Source organism: Sorex araneus, chromosome 7 (assembly GCF_027595985.1).
Source record: "Sorex araneus isolate mSorAra2 chromosome 7, mSorAra2.pri, whole genome shotgun sequence".
NCBI lineage: Eukaryota > Metazoa > Chordata > Mammalia > Eulipotyphla > Soricidae > Sorex > Sorex araneus.
Window position 1 is genome coordinate 4,151,974 of NC_073308.1, and position 18,571 is coordinate 4,170,544.

The 18,571-nt window shown below is 49.1% G+C and overlaps 1 protein-coding gene and 1 non-coding gene across 2 annotated transcripts in view; both read left to right on the forward strand.

Annotated features, from left to right (window-relative positions):
- LOC129406541 (ral guanine nucleotide dissociation stimulator-like) overlaps positions 1 to 17,765 on the forward strand; it is a 34,724-nt gene extending 16,959 nt beyond the window's left edge. The window contains exons 7-8 of the mRNA XM_055144704.1: positions 17,590 to 17,703; positions 17,739 to 17,765. Of these exons, the coding sequence (XP_055000679.1) occupies positions 17,590 to 17,703; positions 17,739 to 17,765 (141 nt within the window). The remainder of the gene's footprint in view (positions 1 to 17,589; positions 17,704 to 17,738) is intronic.
- LOC129406665 (small nucleolar RNA SNORA42/SNORA80 family) lies at positions 7,204 to 7,335 on the forward strand. The gene has a single exon (XR_008631142.1). It is a non-coding gene; the product is annotated as a small nucleolar RNA SNORA42/SNORA80 family (small nucleolar RNA).
- Positions 17,766 to 18,571: the final 806 nt, after the last annotated feature.

Here is an 18,571-nt window from a genome sequence, read left to right on the forward strand (position 1 = left end):
TATAAGCATTCATAATAGTAATCATTTTGTATGGACACAGTAAGAGATACATTAAGCTTATAGAATTGCTCTCCTGGGGCCATCTCAATCCAGACTACAGTGCTCAGGCCAGATTAGTCATTCCTATCCACAGCAGCGTCCTAGTCTCGTCGTTGCTTTTGGATCATGACAGCATTTGTCCATGATCAAGCTCTTAACTTATGGTTAAGAATCATGGCGCTTTGTCCTGGCCCATATCAATACCAGGGTAGCTCACAGCTTGCCCTTGGCCCCTTCAGTCCCTTGTCGGGACCCTGATTTTGGGGTGCTAGGAACTAAGGAAAACTGAGGCTAAAGTCGAGAAAGCAGATGCACAGGAGTAAATAATATTTAAAGCTAATTAAATCCCAAGTTACAAAAGCATATTATTGACTGTCTTCCTTTGCCCATACAAAAAGGACATTGCTTTAAACAAAACTATTCAAAAGACATAAAGAGAGGAGAAAGACAATATTTCACTCATACACATAAAATCATAGATTTCTGAGGAATCCGACCCTACAAGTTAACAGAGTCTGACTAGGGGGAAAAGATGTTAGACCGGTTTGGGAAGAAAGCATGGAGAGGGGTTTAAGATAAACGCAGTGGACTGGAAGTGCCTCGGGAGCACTGTGATAAACCTAAGCTTCCTGTGGCAAGGGGAACAGGACATACCAATGTGTCTTAAAGTGTTTAGAGATTATTACCAGATAAACCTAAACTCTTTGTGGCAAGGGAGAAAGGACAAACCAATGATATCCTACACATACCTGAGCCCATGGGTACTACCTAAGCCTATTCGAAGCTGGCTCAGATTTTTCCAGGCATCTAAGATCTCAAACAGTGTCCAGATATGCTCATACTTAGTGCCATCAAAGAGGCCAAACAATGAGGACCGTTGCTCCCAGCGACATTCCATCATGGTGCCATAGCCAGTGCCAGGCTCGTGACAACGCATTCCTGGTGACTCCTCAAGCCTGCTCAAATTCGGAGTCATGGCTTCCCCTGCTCTGTTTTATTTAAACACTGTGGTATACAAAGTTGTTCATGATGGTGTGTTACATGTGTTCAGTATTCCAACACCAGTCCTTATTATGTCACCACAGTCACCTTTCTCTCCACCATTGTTTCCAATTATGTCAACCACCCCTCAATCTGCCTCTGTGGCAGACCCACAGTCATTTATTTTATATAGATTTTTTGTTACCAATAAATTGCCAACAGAATGAACAAAAATGATTTCCTTAGAAGAAAATTAGTGAACATTGCTGTATCTCACCATGGGGACACTAAGTCCTTGTCTGAGGGATTACTAAGATGTTGTTACAAGTGAAGCCTTCGGTGTTACCATTTTCGTTAGTTGAAATTGGTTGATTCTAGGTTTCATCCCGTCCGTTCTGGTGTGCTATTACAGGATTGTCAGCATTGTAGAGGTGGAGACATCATGCAGGGAATTCAGAATTTTTACTGGGTGGTCTAGCTGGATTTAAAATTGCCATTGGGCAGTAGCTTTAGAGGACCAGAGCAAGCAGTTGCTGGGGCTTTGTTTGGGCAGGTGCTGGTCTGTCCCCTCCGAGAGTGCCCCAGATGTCCCAGTCCTAGAAATCCTTGTGGCTAGTTGAGCTCTTTCAAGATGTATTTATGAGTTTCTGGAGCAAGGCTGGCAGGTGAGCATCTGTTGCGGGAGAGCTGGTTCGTCCCCCTAGGCCTCTGGAGCAGAGTCACCATCCCCTGCTTAGGCCCTTGTGGAATTCTAGAAATAAGGGGAGATGGAGAGACTTGCACACATTGATGGTAGAGACAGCAACTGGAAAGTACTCCTGCTGTTACCCAGCTATGAAAGATGCGAGTTTCAAAAATAGAAACGAATGCCCAAACAGCGACGAGAGCCATCGGTGGCCAAGAGCCGCCTCCCCAGGACAGACGATGTAGACTGACAGATGAAGGACCAGGGGGACGGAGAAACTGGGTCCGGGCTCCAGGCTGATGGGTAGACAGTTGATTTCTCTCTCCCTCCCTGTGTAGTCCAATTTCTCCCCTTATGGCACAATCATAGTCATAGTTTTGGCCATAGTCCCAGTCATCATAGTTCCCTTATTCTAGTCTTCTCGTAGACCTCAAAGTCCTCTCCTTTCTTATCTCCTTCCTAGTCTCGTCTTAGTCTCATAGTCCTCTCCTTCCAGTCATCGTCCTCATCTGGTCCTCCTCCTAGTCCCGGACTTTCTAGTCCCCTCTTACTCCTTACAGCATAGTTCTAGAGAAATCATGAAGGGTGGGGTACACATAGGTGGGGTTGAATATTGTCATAACAACAAACAGAGGTAAAGCCACCCTTCAGGGGAAGTTTTAGGAGATTAACTCTAGGACAAAATCTCATTGGAGGGTTCAGCACTCTAGATTACTAGGAGATCTGCTCAAAGGCAGGATTCCATCCAGGGTGAATTCTTTCTCCTTTCCTCAGCTAGTAATCCACTGAAACAATGAGAGTAAATGTACTTCTTATCATACTTCTAGTCATTTTGTATGAACACAGTAAGAGATATATTAAGCTTATAGTTTGGCTCTTTGGGGGAACATCTTGCTATATATTCCAGACCACAGTCCTCAGGCCAGGTGAGTCTCTCCTAACCCCAGCAGGGTCCTTATGCAGCTACTTCTTTTTGGGTCATGATAGAATTTGTCCCATGACCTTGCTCTTAACTTATTATACTTAACTTATTATACTTATTATACTTCTGCTGCTTAGCTTGTCCCCTTTCGATGCCAGGGTAGATAATTGCTTGCCCAGAGTCCATCCAGTCCATTTGTTGGAACCCTGCTTTTGGGGTATTAGGAAGAAAGGGCAAGTGAGGTTTAAGTCCAGTCAATATGATGCCCAGGAGTAAATATTATTTTGGAGCCAATTAACTCCCATGTGACAAAGCATAACATGAACTGTCTTCCTGAGTCTATACAAAAAGAGCATTGCTCAATAATGTATGCAAATGACATAAAGGAAAGAGAAAGCAATATAGGATTATTAGTGCTTGATGGAATTGGGTATGTCTCAGGGGCACTCTTGTGGGAGTAACTCAATAAACCTAAGCTCCCTGCGGGAGCAGCAAGGACAACCCATTATTATCCAACAGAAAGCTACCTGAGGAAGACTTCAAAACAACTGTCTTACTGATACTCACTGAAATGACTTCTGTGGAAGGTAATGTCAATAAAAACAGCAGAAGTCTGAGATCAGCTTGAGAAAAATCCAATCAGAGATAATAGAGATAAAGAATGTAACAACTGAAATTTAAAAATTAGAATAGAGGGCTTCAACAGCAGAATGAAAAAAAAGAAAGAAAAAGAAAAAGAAAAACCAAATCAGTGAATCAATGGTAAAGTAGTGTAAAACAAATTACAAAATTTATCACCAGCAAACTGACCATCCATGTAATATTAAAGGAAATTTAATAAAAAGAACAAGAAGCCTCATTTGGAGATAGTCAGAAACCTTGGAAGAAAGAAAAAGTAGGAGAGAAGTAGACTGATAATGGGAACTCATTGTTTTGGGTTTGGTGGGATGTTTTTTTGCTTTTTGGGTCATACCCAGAGATGTACAGGGGCCACTCCTTGCTCTGCACTCAGGAATAATTCTTGGCGGCGCTCAGGGAACCTTATGGGATGCTGGGAATTGAAGCCCCAGACTCATTGTTTTTAAGTTTGATGATTCTTATGCTGATTCCTTATGCTACTTAGTCAATATTAAATTTTAATTATTTATTTTTTATGGGCTGGAATGATAGCACAGCGGTTGGGCTTTCGCCTTTCACGCGACCAACCCATGTTCGATTCCTCCGCCCTCTCGGAGAACGCGGCAAGCTACCAAGAGTACGGAGCCCGCATGGCAGAGCCTGGCAAGCTACCCGTGTGCATTGGATATGCCAAAAACAGTAACAATAAATCTCTCAATGAGAGATGTTACTGGTGCCCACTCGAACAAATCGATGAGTGACAGGATGACAGTGGCAGTGATTTTTTATGGGGTCACATCCAGCAACGCTCAGGGGTTATTCCTGGCTCTGCACCCAGGAATCACTCCAGGCAGTGCTGGGAGGATGATACGGGATGCCAGGGATCGAACCTGGGTTGGCTGCGTGTAAGGCAAATGCCCTACCCGCTGGACTATTGCACATGGCCATTAATTTAATTTTTTTTTTTTTTTGCTTTTTTGGGTCATACCCGGCGATGCACAGGGGTTACTCTTGGCTCTGCACTCAGGAATTACTCCTGGCGGTGCTCAGGGGACCATATGGGATGCTGGGAACCGAACCCGGGTCGGCCACGTGCAAGGCAAACGCCCTACCCGCTGTGCTATCACTCCAGCCTCTAATTTTAAATTTTAGATAACATATTTCTCAGTTCTAAAAGTTATACTTATTCTTGTAAAGTCCATCTTCTTTCTGGGTGCCAGAGTGTTAGTGCAGTGGGAAGGATGCTTGCCTTGAAAGTGGCTAATCAGGGTTGAATCCTTAGACCTTCTAGGGTCCCCTGACCACCCCTAAGAGATCCCTGAGTCCCACAGGTAGTCCCCAAACAAAAATAAATAAAATGAAATAGATATTATTTCAGTAAAACACATTTTGGACCCTTCATATGTGACCTATTTTATTTTGTATCCATTTGGGTAGGTTATTTTTTCTCCACGTACTGGTAATGGCTTTCATTTCTCTTCTTTTCTCCTTTCAGTCTTGTTGGAGATTTATTTTAATGGCCTTTAAAGAAATCTTCAGCATTTTAATCATTTTCTCCATTTTTTTTGTTTTCAGGAAAATAATGCTCTTAAATTTCCTTATCTATTTTTTTCTGCTTAAATAAAATGTACTGCTCATTCCCTTTTCTAGATCTTAAAGAGAAAACTTAGATTACTGATTTTAGAATGATCTGTTTTTAAATAATATAAACATTTAATACTTTGAGTTTCTCTCTCCAATTTTATTTCAAAATATTTCCATAGAATATATAACTTTTAAAATAAAATTTCTCTCTTTGACCCATGGAATAAAAACACTTTGCTTGATTTTAAGAATTTAGATTTCTATTTTTGTGTGTAGTTATCATTGGATAGTTTCACTCTCTAATGGTCAGAGATTCAGAGATGACCACTGGACTAGGGCTGTTACCGACTGGATTCCACGGGACGTCAAAAGACCGAGTGGCCGCCCACCAATGAGATGGTCAGACTTCTTCATCAAAACTGTGAATGAACAGTTTGAGGCTCTTTGTGTTCCTGGAGCAAGCAGATATCATTGAGCTACACTAGCACTCGACAGGGACAAATGGAGATGTTACTGGCAGCCGCTTGAGCAAATCTAAGATCAATGGATGACAAGTGACAAGTGATATCAAAAATTATCACTGTATCTGTCATCATGTTGCTCATCAATTTGCTCGAGCGGGCACCAGTACTGTCTCCATTGTGAGACTTGTTACTGTTTTTGGCATATCGAATACACCACAGGAGCTTGCCAGGCTCTGCCCTGTGGGTGAGATAATCTTCGTAGCTTGCTGGGCTCTCTGAGAGGGGCAGAGGAACGGAACCCGAGTCAGCTGCATGCAAGGCAAATGCCCTACCACTGTACTATCACCCCAGCCCTGTCAAAAATTTTTTGATAAAAAATTAAGGGAAATAAAACTGAAAAAGAATAAAAAACATTGATAAACAAATTTACTGACTTATTCAGGTGCTTTATTTCATATGATGGAGCCTACACTTTTTTTTGTGGGGGGGTGGAGGGTCACACCTGGCAATGTTCAGGAGTTAGTTCTGCACTCAGAAATCTGCACTCAGAAATCACCTGGTTCTGCACTCAGAAATCACCTCTGGCAGTGCTCAGGGATCATATGGGATGTCAGGGATCAAACCCGGGTCTGCTGTATGCCAGGGAAAACATCCTATCTGCTGTACTATCGATCAAGCCCCACCTATTTCTTTATACCCTGATTTTTATTTTGGAAATTTCAAAGATATACAATAAAATACCTAGCTTCAGCAGGTATAGGTTTTTGTTTTCTCCATGCTGTGCACTTGGAGCATATTCTAGACAGCAGATAATTCCATCCACAAATATCTGACCTTCTCTAAAAGATACTTGTATTCACTTTCAATCATGTAAGAAGATGTTATATTGATTGAAGAGCACAGTAGTAACCGTTTTAAACCAAAATAGCTGTTCAGTGAGAAACTAAAATCACTTTTAGATATTATTTATGTACCGATAGTTCTGGTTTGGTTTGGGGCTCTGTCGGGGGGTGTGTGGGATCGAACCTGGGTCAGCTACGTGTGAGCAAACACCCTGCCTGTTGTCCTGCATCCCCAGGCTCTCGGGTGCTGATGACCCTGACTATTCCTGGCCTGATACTTTTTCCCTTGAAATTCGGTCTTGATATTTTGAGTTCCTTTCTGTGGACTTCATCCCTTTCTCTGTACCCCCACAAGGGGGCAGAAGAAGGAAGAGCAAAGTAGAGTTTAAATGAATCCAGCTTGAAGTTCATTTTTATTCATCAGCCACTGAACATTTTTGGAATAACTTTTCAGAGTGACTCCTGAAACAACTTATAATGCCTTTTCACATTTTTTACAGTAATAATCGGGTATTTCTAGGGGGAGTTAAATTTTAATCTTTAAAAAGGCATTTCCAGAGATCAGAGCAATGGCACAATGGGTAGGGCATGCAGCCTTGCATGAAGCTGACCTAGTCGGGTTCCATCCCCAGATGGTCCCCCAAGCACCACCAAGAGTGATTCCTGAGCTCAGAGCTAGGAGTAAGCCCTAAGCCTTACTTACCTCACTCCTCAGAGCTAGGAGTAAGCTAGGAGTAAGCTCTGAGGAGTGAGGTAAGTAAGCCCTAAGTGCAGGGCATGTCCCCCAAACAAAAATAACAACAAGTAAATGATTTCCCAAGCACTATCCGAGTATTCAACTTTCTCAGTTAATAATTTGGGCTTCAGGACCGGAGAAATATCTCAGCGGGCCGGAGTGCATGCTTCCACACAGAAGTTCCAGATTCTATTCCTGCACTACAGGGACCTTTAAGAACCTGCCAGGTAAGACCCCCGAGCACTTAGCCCAGAATAACTTCTGAGGTTTGAGCGTATATGTAGTTTGAGAGTTACAGGTTTGAAAGCTCTTCTTAAAATTTCTCATCAGCTGCATGGGCTTGGGTTGATGGTAGGTCCGTGCTCTGGGACCCTTCATAGTGCCCAGGCCAGAGCAGCCTGCGGCCCCGCACCGTTGCCTGGCCCTCCCAGGGGACAGCAGGCGCTGAAGCAGGTCACACAGCACAAATAGGAGCAGCGTGCTTGAGTCATAGTGCCTGGTGACACTGGAAGACAAACATGCTTGATGTTTACATATTTAGATATTGACCACTTTCAGGGAGCCATTCTATGCAACAACCCTTTACCACATTTTTACTTTAATGATGTCCCTTTTGAATACACAAAATGTAGAGTAATTTAATGGTAGTTTTTGTTTGTTTTGTTGGCACACCTGGTGGTATTCAGGGCTTACTGCTGTCTCTGTGCTCAGGGATCACTCCTGGCAGGCCAAGGGGAACGTATGGGGTGGAGGGGATTGAACCCGGGTAGGCTGCATGCAAGATAAGTGCCCTATCCACTGTACTATCACTCCAGCCCCTGATTCAGTGATAATCTGTAGAAATAACTTGTTGAAAGTAAATTGCTATGAGCTAAATGTCTATTTAAATTCTTAAATGTCTCTTTAAAGTATTGGTTTGAAACTCATTAGTGAAGTTCTTAATGGCTATTCTCTAATTTTCTGTGGTATAATTTGTATATTGATTTTTCTGTCCATCTCAGAGAGCCCGGCAAGCTACCAAGAGTATCCCGGCAGCATGGCAGAGCCTGGCAAGCTACCTGTGGTGTGGTGGTTCAATACGCCAAAAACAGAAACAAGTCTCACAATGGAGACATTACTGGTGCCCGCTTGAGCAAATCGATGAGCAACTAGATGACAGTGACACAGTTATACAGTGAAATAAGTAAATAAATAAGTAAGTAAATAGCAAGCAGGAAAGCAAGCAAGCAACTTGTCATTTTGACTTAGCTGCAAGTAAGGTACAGGTAGGGAGGAAGCGTGAAGTGGTTGTCACTGAGCACAGGAAGGAATACCCATTCCTTGAAATAGGGGATGCAGTGTCCAGGGGCATGTTGCCGTCACATAGCCTGGGCCTCTTCTCCTGGTGCCACTCTCTCCACCTCCCAGGGAAAGTGCGCTATGCTGAAGTCCCATGGCACTGTTCCCTGGGCCATGTGCTGCCGCTCCCTCTGTCTGTCTGTCTGTCTGTCTGTCTGTCTGTCTGTCTCTCTCTCTCTCTCTCTCTCACACACACACACACACACACACACACACACACACACACACACACACACACACACAGAGCACCAGCACCCAGGAAGGACTGTTGTTTTCTTTCTCTTTTTCTGCTGGGCCCCAAATACAGGCGAGCCGGGCGCTGTACCACTGAGCCCCCTGCCTGGCTCCCAAGATGGAGTGGGTGTAGCATTCATTGATTCATTCGTTCACTCCCTCCCTCATTTTCCCTTCCGAAGTGACGATCCATCAGCTCCGTTTCTTGGAGTCAGAATGCCATCTCACCCCCTCTGGACCCAAACGGGTAGGGAGGAGGCCTGGAGCCGACCCGCTCTCCTCGCGAGCGCCCCCTGCCGGAGCGGTCGTGGCAGTCCCCCCAGCAGAGCTCCATGGGAGATGCTCTAGAGAAAGGACCCTCCTGGGCCCCCCACGACCCCGTCCCGCGGGCGGCTCCCTCCCTCACGGTGATGCAGTAGATGAATTTACTTAAAAAAAAGAAAGAGAAAGGGTGACTCAAGGGTCGACCTCGGGCTGAGCGGGGCTGGGGCGGGGGAGGGGAGGGGGGAGGGGGGAGGTGGTGGCGCAGGGGGGGGGGCCCTCAAGTCTGGCCCGAGCCCGAGCCCGCCGCTCCTCTGGCCTGAAGATTTCCAGCCCTCGGTTTGCGCCTGGTCACGTGCGGGCCACTAGGCCCACGGGGTCGCCTCAGGCCGGCGGCAGGAGCCGAGCATGGGCCCACCCGGGCGTGGGGGCCGAGCCCAGCAGCGCGCGGGAGAATCTCTCCCTCCTGGCCCCGCCACCCCCACCCCTCCGCGGTCTAGGGCGGGGGGAGGCGGTGGGAGCAAGACCCGGCTCGGCCCCCCCGTTGGCCTGAGGGTCCCCCCTGAAAGGCTTTCGTCTGCGTCTCGGGGCCCTCAGGAACCCTCTGACGGTGCTCGGGAAACCTGTGGGCGCAGGAGCAGAACCCGGGTCACCCCGCACGAGGCGAGCGCCCTCCTGGCTCAGGACTCCACCCACGGCCCCAGGCTGCCTGCTCGACCCCTCATGACCCCGAGCCCAACACTGAGGCCGAGACTGGAGATCTTTACCTTGGGGAAGTCGGGCCGCGGCAGTTCCACCGCATAGCCACCAGAGGGCGCCGTGGACCGTTGCCAGTGGTCCCCTGCCTGCGCATCAGTCTACCGGGGAGGGCGCTGGCCTTGCACACAGCCCACCCGGGTTTGACTCCCAGCATCCCGCAGCGTTCCCCTGAGCACAGCCAGGAGTAATTCCAGGATGCAGAGAGAGCAGTCAGCCCTGAGCATCGCTGGGAGTAGCCCAAGAAGGAAAAGAAAAAAGAAAATCCTCTTGCTTCACACACACACACACACACACACACACACACACACACACACACACACACACACACAAAATCAGGGACACTCAGAGGCTCTGCGCTAACCTCCTCTCACCAGTAGGTGTCGCCGTAGCCCCACTTGGGCTCAGCCCCCAACTGGGCTCTTACTAAAACAGCCAATTCCTGTGCTCTGAAAACCTCGAGATTTCCTTCTACTTCCTGCCTTTTGAGACACTGCAAAGGGGCCTGGGAGGACAGTGTTTACCCCAGCAGCAGTGGCCCGGAAGGACAGAATTTTAGTCACGGGGCCCAGAGCCGGAGTAAAGCGTGGAGAGCACTTGACTTACACACGATGAACCCGGGTTCCATATCTGGCACCGCACAGGGTCCCCCGAGCACTGCCAGCAGTGATCCCAGAGCACTGCCAGCAGTGAGCACAGAGCCAGGAGTCATCGGAGCACCGCTGGGTGTCACCCCAAAACAAAAACAAAGTCTATTATGATTTCAGGCATGGAAGAAGGTGCTTTTATCCTGATGTGTCGAGTCCAGGAGCTTTCCCTGAGGGGAGGTGGGGATGTTATGGGTCAGGTGGGGAGAGCTCTTCCCCCAGTTCTCCCTTGGCAGGGTGGCCCACAGTGCGAGACGAAACAAGGCTCTGTGGAATGCGGGGGAGCCCCGTGCTCCCACCCATCCATCCCTGCCGCTGGCCTTGCTGCATGCCCACCGTGTTTCAGGCTCTGCTAGGGACGCTGCGAACCCAAGGAACCCCTGCTCAGTGGCGGGGTAATGGGGGGAGGGCATATGACAGCCACGGAGAGGAAAACCTGGAGTTCTTGGAGTTCAGGGCAGGTGGGGAGTTCAGGGAGATAGGTCGGCGTCCCAGGTGGGCCGCTGGGCAGGGGCAGGGGCAGGGTGGTGGGGCAGCTGGAACTGCCTGGCTGCCTGGAGCTCCGTGCTAAATCATGACAGAACGAATGAGGAGGATGAGAAAGGGGAGATGGGAAGGAGGGTGGAGGGAGGAGCGGAGAGGGGACAGAGCGTCCCTTCTCCAGATACCGCCTTGACAAGGTGCTGGGCTGGGTGGATATCAGCACCTGCAGTACCAGCAGTAGCCATCAGGAGGCACTGCAGCCCGTGGACGCCTCAGCAGCCAGGCTCTCCAGGGAATGGCCTGGATTGGCCCCGCCCCGGTCCCGCCCTCCAGGGAGTGACCTCGATTGGCCCAGCCACACCGCGATATGCGAGGGTCAAAAGCATTACATCAGTCTCAAAGATATCAAAAAGTTTACAATGCTCACAATTAAAGATCTTTGTAACATATCTGCTTGGCCAAAGTTCATTAGAAATTTTATCTTTAGAATTCCAATTTCTAGGGAAACAGATATAAAAGAATTAAAACACTCACAGATTCCCAGGCGCAGTAAGGATTCCATATTTGTAGATAAACCGTTACTCTTAAGGTCAAGACTAGGTTGATACCTGGTAACAAAGCTTAAGTGAAATAAAGTTACTGTGTAGACTAATTGACAATAGTTTGAAAAAGAGACCCTACCAGTTATTGTCCACTTGTGTGGTGTCTCTGCAGGTCCTGGGGCCGCTCAGGGCCTTGAGCCTCACCCACACAATTCTCCATTCTCAGAAACCACTAAAGCCAAATGGACTGTTCTTAGCCGTTTGAATTATTTTTCCTTCAATAAAAAGAAAGCTGCTCTGGACTCCAGCAGGAAAACCCGATATCTTTAACTTTTATCAAGGCACAATTCTGTGGTCTTGGTAGCTCCTGAAATTTAGGTTACCAACAATCTCAGAAATCAATAAAAACACTGGTAGGGTAAGAAATTTTGCACCAATCTTATGACTTGAAACACTCACATTGAAATCCATTACTCTGAAACTTGTTTTCATGTTCCACAATAATTTGAACTCACATTCTAATAATCCAGTGCAAATACAAACAAATATAAACCATTCATTTTTATGAAAGTAGGAAAACCTTCTTTGGCTTACTTTTAAAGTTCTTAATTCCCTCAAATCATAAGGTTTTTACACTAGATACGTTAGCAATTTCACACTTTTTAGACATAGAAAGAGGCCATTGGTACTCAGAAAACTTTTAGAAAACAGCATATGTTTATGAAGACATGACAAAACTTTGTTTTGATGGCTGCTATACCTCTGTTATTAAACTAAGTAGACTAATTTTATCTCTGCACTCTTTTACAACACTCTTGTTTTTAACCAGAGAGGGCTTCTCTTAACCGGTTCCTGTCAGACCAGGATGTAAGGGGTCTTTTCCGGGTGTCTTCCCAGTCCTGGAAAGAAAAATTTTACCTTTAACTTTTCAGAAAGGTCCCCAGATCAAAAGTACCTTCTGCTAGTCAGCTAACATTGAAGGCTGGCCATTTTGCAGAACAAAGAGTTATCAGTTTACCTTTCTTCACCTCTACCGAGAGGCTGCTGCCCCTGGACCTGAAATTGCTGAAATGGCCAGTCACAAGGGAAAGTGGGGTCGACTGATTCTGACCCATGACAAATTCACAGATGAAGGGCTCGAATACCAAAACAACAGTCAGACTCAACACACACGTAGTAATCCAAAGAATATGACACAAGGAAGACAAATGAACACCAAAGACAGACACCAACCCTTGTACACAAGTCCCCGAGGCTTCTCCCAGTGTCTCCATCTGCACTGCCACTGCTTTCTGGAGACTTAAAAAAAAGAAAAGAAAAAAATCATCGGGGACGTCTCCCATAATACTTAGCTGCCAGCCTCCTCGCCTGGCGAGGTGGCCTTACGCCCTTCTACTGAGTCGACAGTTGGCTGCCAAATCCCAGATCCCCTGGTGAGCTGGCCTAACGCCCCTGTGTGGGCCATCACGAAACATGGCTTTATGCCCCTGACCTGTCTCCCCTTCACTCAGGCCTCTCAGTCTCAACGAGACCGCCCCTGAGTGACTGCAGGTTTTCATAATAGAAACTCCTATACTGAGATGTGGTCTGCCTGCTTTTCCACTTGGGAATCCTGAGGAATGAGCCCCCAGATGTTAAACCCAGGGTTCCGGGTTCCCAAGTAGCAAGACGGACAGAGACATGAACATGATAATGCAAAAGCAGTAGGAGTTTTATTCCAGTATCCTGGGGTCATCTATCTCACCCACAGAGTGGTCTCTTGATAGGACCCCGACTTCAGGCAGCAAGCAGCTTATATAGGGTTTGATTACATAAGCAGTACATGCCTTATTGTTTTAGAAAAGGATCTGACTTAGTTACCAAAGGTAACTAAGTGTCTAGGGTAACAATGGTAAGACAACAATTAAACAATAATTTCCAGTATCAGTACCAATTTTATGATTACATAGTCTTCTCATTCTTTTTAAACAAAAAGCACCTTCTGGGGCATTGTGAGAATTGATTAATTGAGCCCACTTGCTGAGTCCAGAAACTTTCTCAGGTGGGTTCAGGTTGGCTAGTTACACATTTTTTTATTGCTGGGAAACTGAATCTGTTTCAGTTCCAGGAATTAAACCCGGGGCCACCTGATTTTTCTCATTTCTGCCGCCTGTCGTGGTGTCAGTTTCGCCCTTACACGGGGTTCAGACTCCAGCATCCCGTATGGTCCCCTCAGCTGGCCAGGAGCAATTCCTGAGCACAGAGCCAGCAGTCAGCCCTGAGCACTGCTGGGTGTGGCCGCCACCACTAAAACCCACTACAAATGAAGGCAGTGGGGACCTGGTGGATGGGAGGCAGTGAGGTGAGGACAGGGGTCTGGTGCCAAGATGGAGCTGGGAAAGGAGGGGGACAGACACTCCCTGCCCTGACTCTTGTGTCCCTCCCCCAATCTCTCTCTCCCTCCCTCTCCCTCTCCCCCACCTCCTGGGACCTCCTCTTGCTTTTGATTCCAGCTGAGAGAGCCAGAGCAGGGGGAGCAGAGAGAATCCTAAAGTGTGTCCCCAGCAGAGTCCTTTGCCAGGAAAAGAACTTGGGTGTCCCCAGCTCCTTCTCAAAGCCCCCAACCTTACTTTTTTGGGGGTATACCCAGCACTGTTCAGGGTTTCCTCCTGACTCTGTGCTTAGGGGTCACTCCTGGTGGGGCTCGGGAGACCATCTGGGGTGCTGGGGACCAAATTTGGGTGAGCTGCATGCAAGGCAGCCACTCTACACGCTGTCCTCCATCCAGACACACCCCAAGCTTGCTTTGCCTCTCCCCTCCATGGGGACCTCATCACTCCTCCATAGCTTTTAGAAAACAATTTACGGGGTGATGGGAAAGGCGATTGACCATCAAGCTTGGGGGTTGGAGCAGTGATCCCTGACACCCCATCGGCTCTCCTTGAGCCCCGACATGAGAGATCCCTGAGCATCGCTGGGTGTGGCCTCCCAGACAAGCCAAAACCATCCGGGGGTGTGGGGTGGGCCGGAGAATCCTGCCTGGCCCTGTGCATGCAGGGAAGTGCGGGTCTGGGCTGGTTTGCCAGAGGGAGGAGGGAAGGCCGGTGTCCGGGAGGCGTAGGGCCCCCCTGGTTCTGTCCCTTCCTGCCCGTGTGACCCTCGGCAGTGACCTGGTTCATTCTGCCACAGTGGCTGGGAGGCAACGGAGGTACCTAGCGAGAGCCTTTGTCCTCCAGGTCCTCACAGAGACAGGATGGGGGAGGTGGGACTGCTGACCCAGATGGGGCCGGGCGGGCCCACGCGGCGGCTCAGAAGCTGCAGAGCTCCCAGGACCAAGTGCTTTTCTGTTTGCTCTTGGGGTTGGCTGGGGGGCTACACCCAGCAGTGCTCAGGCTGACTCTGCACTGAGGGAATCATTCCTGGTGGGGCTTGGAGGACCCTAAGTGGCACCAGGGACCAAACTGGGCAAGCCAGGCACCTGCTCGCTGTCCTACCTCTGACTCCAACCCAGAGGACTGATGTCCAATCTGACTTTCCCGTCACCTCATGCAAAAAAATAAAATAAGGCTACAGGGGGCTGGAGTGGTAGGACAGCGGGGAGGGCATTTGCCTTGCATACATTCCACTCAAGGTCAATCCCTGGCATCCCATAGGGTCCTCTGAGCACCCCCAGGGGTAATTCCCAAGAGCAGAGCCAGGAGTCAGCATTAAGCACCAACACCAAAATGAGACCAAATGAAAGTAGAACACCACATGGTCCAGCGGGCCCAGCCTCTCCACCGAAGGAGTCGGAGAATTTTTCCTGGAAGCAATCCTGGACCACTGAGGCCTGCGAGGCAAGATTCATAGCACTGGGGCAAGAAGTGGGAACCCCACAAGAGTCCCTGTCCATGGTGAGGAGGCCTTGGACAGGGCTGTGGGGTTGGGGTCCCTCCATAGAATGCTCTGGATCCTGAGTGAAAAAGGATCCCACCATTTCCGACCGCAGCCCAGAACAAGTGGAGATAAAAATTACTGGGCCAAGCTCAAAGGATGAGCACAGGTACCCAAGCCTTAGTTCTTCAGAGAAGGCACTTGCCTGGCACACAGCTGACGTGGGTTCGATCCCCAACATCCCATATGGTTCCCCAAGTACTACCAGGAGTGATTCCTGAGCACAAAGTCAGGCGTCTGCCCTGAGTACCATTGGGTGTTGCCCAAAACAAAACAAAAGGTCTGAGCACAGGCTTTGCATCCAGGATACTGGGACCTTTGTTATGGTTTTATTTTGTTGGCTTTTTTTGTTTTTTTTTTTTTTTGTTGTTGTTTTTGCTTTTTTGGATGGGCTGGAGCGATAGCACAGTGGGTAGGGCATTTGCCTTGCACGCGGCTGACCCGGGTTTGATTCCTCCATCGCTCTCGGAGAGCCCAGCAAGTTTCCGAGAGCATCCCACATGCATGGCAAAGCCTGGCAAGCTATACGTGGCATATTCGATATGCCAAAAACAGTAACAACAGCCCCACAATGGAGACATTACTGGCGCCCGCTGGAGCAAATCGATGAACAACGGGACGACACTGCTACAGTGCCTTTTGGGTCAATCCAGCAATGCTCAGGGGTTACTCCTGACTCTGCACTCAGGAATTACTCAGTGCTCAGGGGACCATATGGGATGCTGGGAATCGTACCCAGGTTGTGCACGTGCAAGGCAAACACCCTACCTGATGTGATAACACTCCACTCCCCTTGTTATGGTTTCTCTTTTATTTTTTGGGCCACATCCAGGCAATCCTCAAAAATTTGTCCTAGCTCGGCACTTAATGTTCACTTCTGACAGTGCTCAGGAGCTACAGTGCCAGAAATGTAGTATTGTCCACATGCAAGGCAAGTGCCCTGCCCGCTGTACTATTTCTCTGGCCCCAAACAACCAGGGCAGTTACCAGCCAAATTGTGCCCGACACTTTAAACATTGTGTTTGGTTGGTTGGTTTTTATTTGGGGATCACCTCTGGTGGTGCTCAGGGATCAATCCTGGTGGTGCTCAGGGACCCTACGGGATGCCAGAGATCGAAGCTCAGTTGGCCATGTGCAAGGCCAGCATCCTCCCCGCTGGACTATGGCTCCGACCCCTGAAAATCTTACCCGCGCAGGGGCTGGAGAGTCAGTACAGGGCCAGGAGGTGAAGGCGATTGCTCTGCACGCGGCCAACCACGGTTCTATCCCGGCCTCCCATAGGGTCCCTAAGCACCACCAGGAGTGATTCCTGAGTGTAGAGCCTGGAGTAATGCCTGAGCATTGCCGGGTATGACTCCCCCCAAAAATGTCTCCAAGGGTTTGTAGCTGGAGGGAGAGCACAGCAGGGCGGGCATCTGTCCTGCACACAGCCAGCTTGGGTTCGATCCGGCATCCAGTATTGTCCTCCGAGCACGGCCAGGAGTAACCCTGGAGCATTGCTGGGTGTGTGGCCCTGGCAAACAAACAAAAGAATTCCCACACTCCAGGGGCTGGAGCAATAGGACAGTGGGGACGGAATTTGCTTCCCAGGTTACTGATAGGTACAATCTGTAGCATCGCATAGGATCCCTGAGCAATGCCAGGAGTGATCCCTGAGCACGGCCAGGGTCAACCCCTGAGCATCACCAGGGGTGTGGCCCAAACACTAAAAAAAAAAAAAGTAACATAATAGGAGACTAACACCTACTTTGCAGAGCTGAGGGCCAGGAGGATGGCTCCAGGCTTGGAGCCGGCCTCGCGTGCTGGGGAAAGGGCAGCTGGGACAGAGAAGGGACCACTAAGTAAACGATGGTTGGAGGACTCACTGGGGAAGGGAGGTGCACGCCGAAAGTAGACTATGGATCAAGCCTGAGGGCCACTCAGGACCTGTGTTGCAAACCACAGCCCTCAGAGGGAGAGAGGGAGTAAGAGGGAATGGCTCTGCACAGAGGCGGGGGGGGGGGGGGCAGGAGGGATATTGGGAACATTGGTGGTGGAGAACGAGCACTAGTGTAGGGATGGGTACTCAGTCATTTCATGTTTGAAACGTAATCACCAAAGTTTGTACATCTGTAACTGTTTTTCACGGTGATTCGTTAATAAATAAATAAATAAATAAATCCATATGTTTGAGTGTCTCCGGCGTGAGGCCTTGGGTATGATCCCCGGTGCCCTTGCACATGCCGAGTGCGATGCTGGTGGCACAGCCAGACAGGAACAAGCTTGGAGCTGTAGCACAGCAGGGAAGGTGTTTTGAACACAGCCTGTGTGAGTCCCATCCTGCGCAGCCCATAGTCTCCCCTGAGACTCTCCAAGCGTGATCCCTGAGCACAGAACCAGGAGTCAGTTCTGAGTACCTTTGGATGTGACCCCCGAACATCAATCTTTAAAAATTCTCCGTTGTGCTCTGGTGACTGTGCAGCGTTTCTCAGCCGTTTCCTGGCCGCAACCCCCTTCTGACTTAGCTCCTTCCCATGACACAGAATAAGACCTACTTGCCTTGCAGGAGTTCGATCCCCGGAGCTGCAGCGTTCGGCCAGCCAGTCCAGACAGCTCAGGTATCTGGACCCTGCCCCACCCAAAAGAGTGTGAGTCCCAGAACGACTGCACCAAAAGACACGCACTCCACGTCGGCTGCAAGGACCCCTCCTCCAGGAAGCCCGCTGTGATTCCCGCAACTGAAGAGAACTTCTTGCCCTCCTCCCTACCTTCTTTTCCTCTGTGGCACCCCCTCTGGCTTTGCTGACGCACCTGTTCATCCAACTAGAGTCAGAAGTCTAGGAGGGCCCCGATATTTGTAGTCTATGGGTGAGTATGTGTTTGTGTGTCTCTGTGCACGTGTGTGTGCTTCGATGTGTGTGCACTTTGTGTGTGCATGTGCGTGTGTGTGTATGCTTGTGTGTGCATGTGGGTCATCACGTGTGGATCTGGCTGAGCCTACAGATGGATGCATTTGGGGGGTCCTGAGGGAGGGGGGTAGGATGAGGATTTGATGGGGCCAGGGCCTTGATCCATTTGTGTCTGTCACCCCCTCCATCAGCCGGCTCTGTCCATCCTGGGAGATCCACCCTGGCCTCCCCCCTTCCACAGCTGGGAGTCAGGGGCTGAAATTGCCCCAGAGTACAAGATGCCATTCCTTAGGGGTCCTGGGAACCTGCCCAGCAGCATATGCAAATCAGGGGGCGTGCCCTGGCGCTTCTGTCGCTGCCTGCTGCTGTTCCTCATTCTGGAACGCTCTGTGAGCTCCTTCCAGAGGTCTCTGGAAACTATTAATTGCGCCTCCTTCCAAATTCCTGCCTGTGTGCTTCTCCCTGTTTTGTTTTGGGCCACACACCGGCGATACTCAGGGTTTCCTCCCGGCTCTGCACTCAGGAATCACTCCTGGCGGTGCTCAGGGGACGCTATGGGATGCCGGGGATGGGACTCTGGTCAGCAGCTTGCAAAGCCAGTGCCCCACTTACTGTACTACCCCGCCCAGCCTGGGCCGC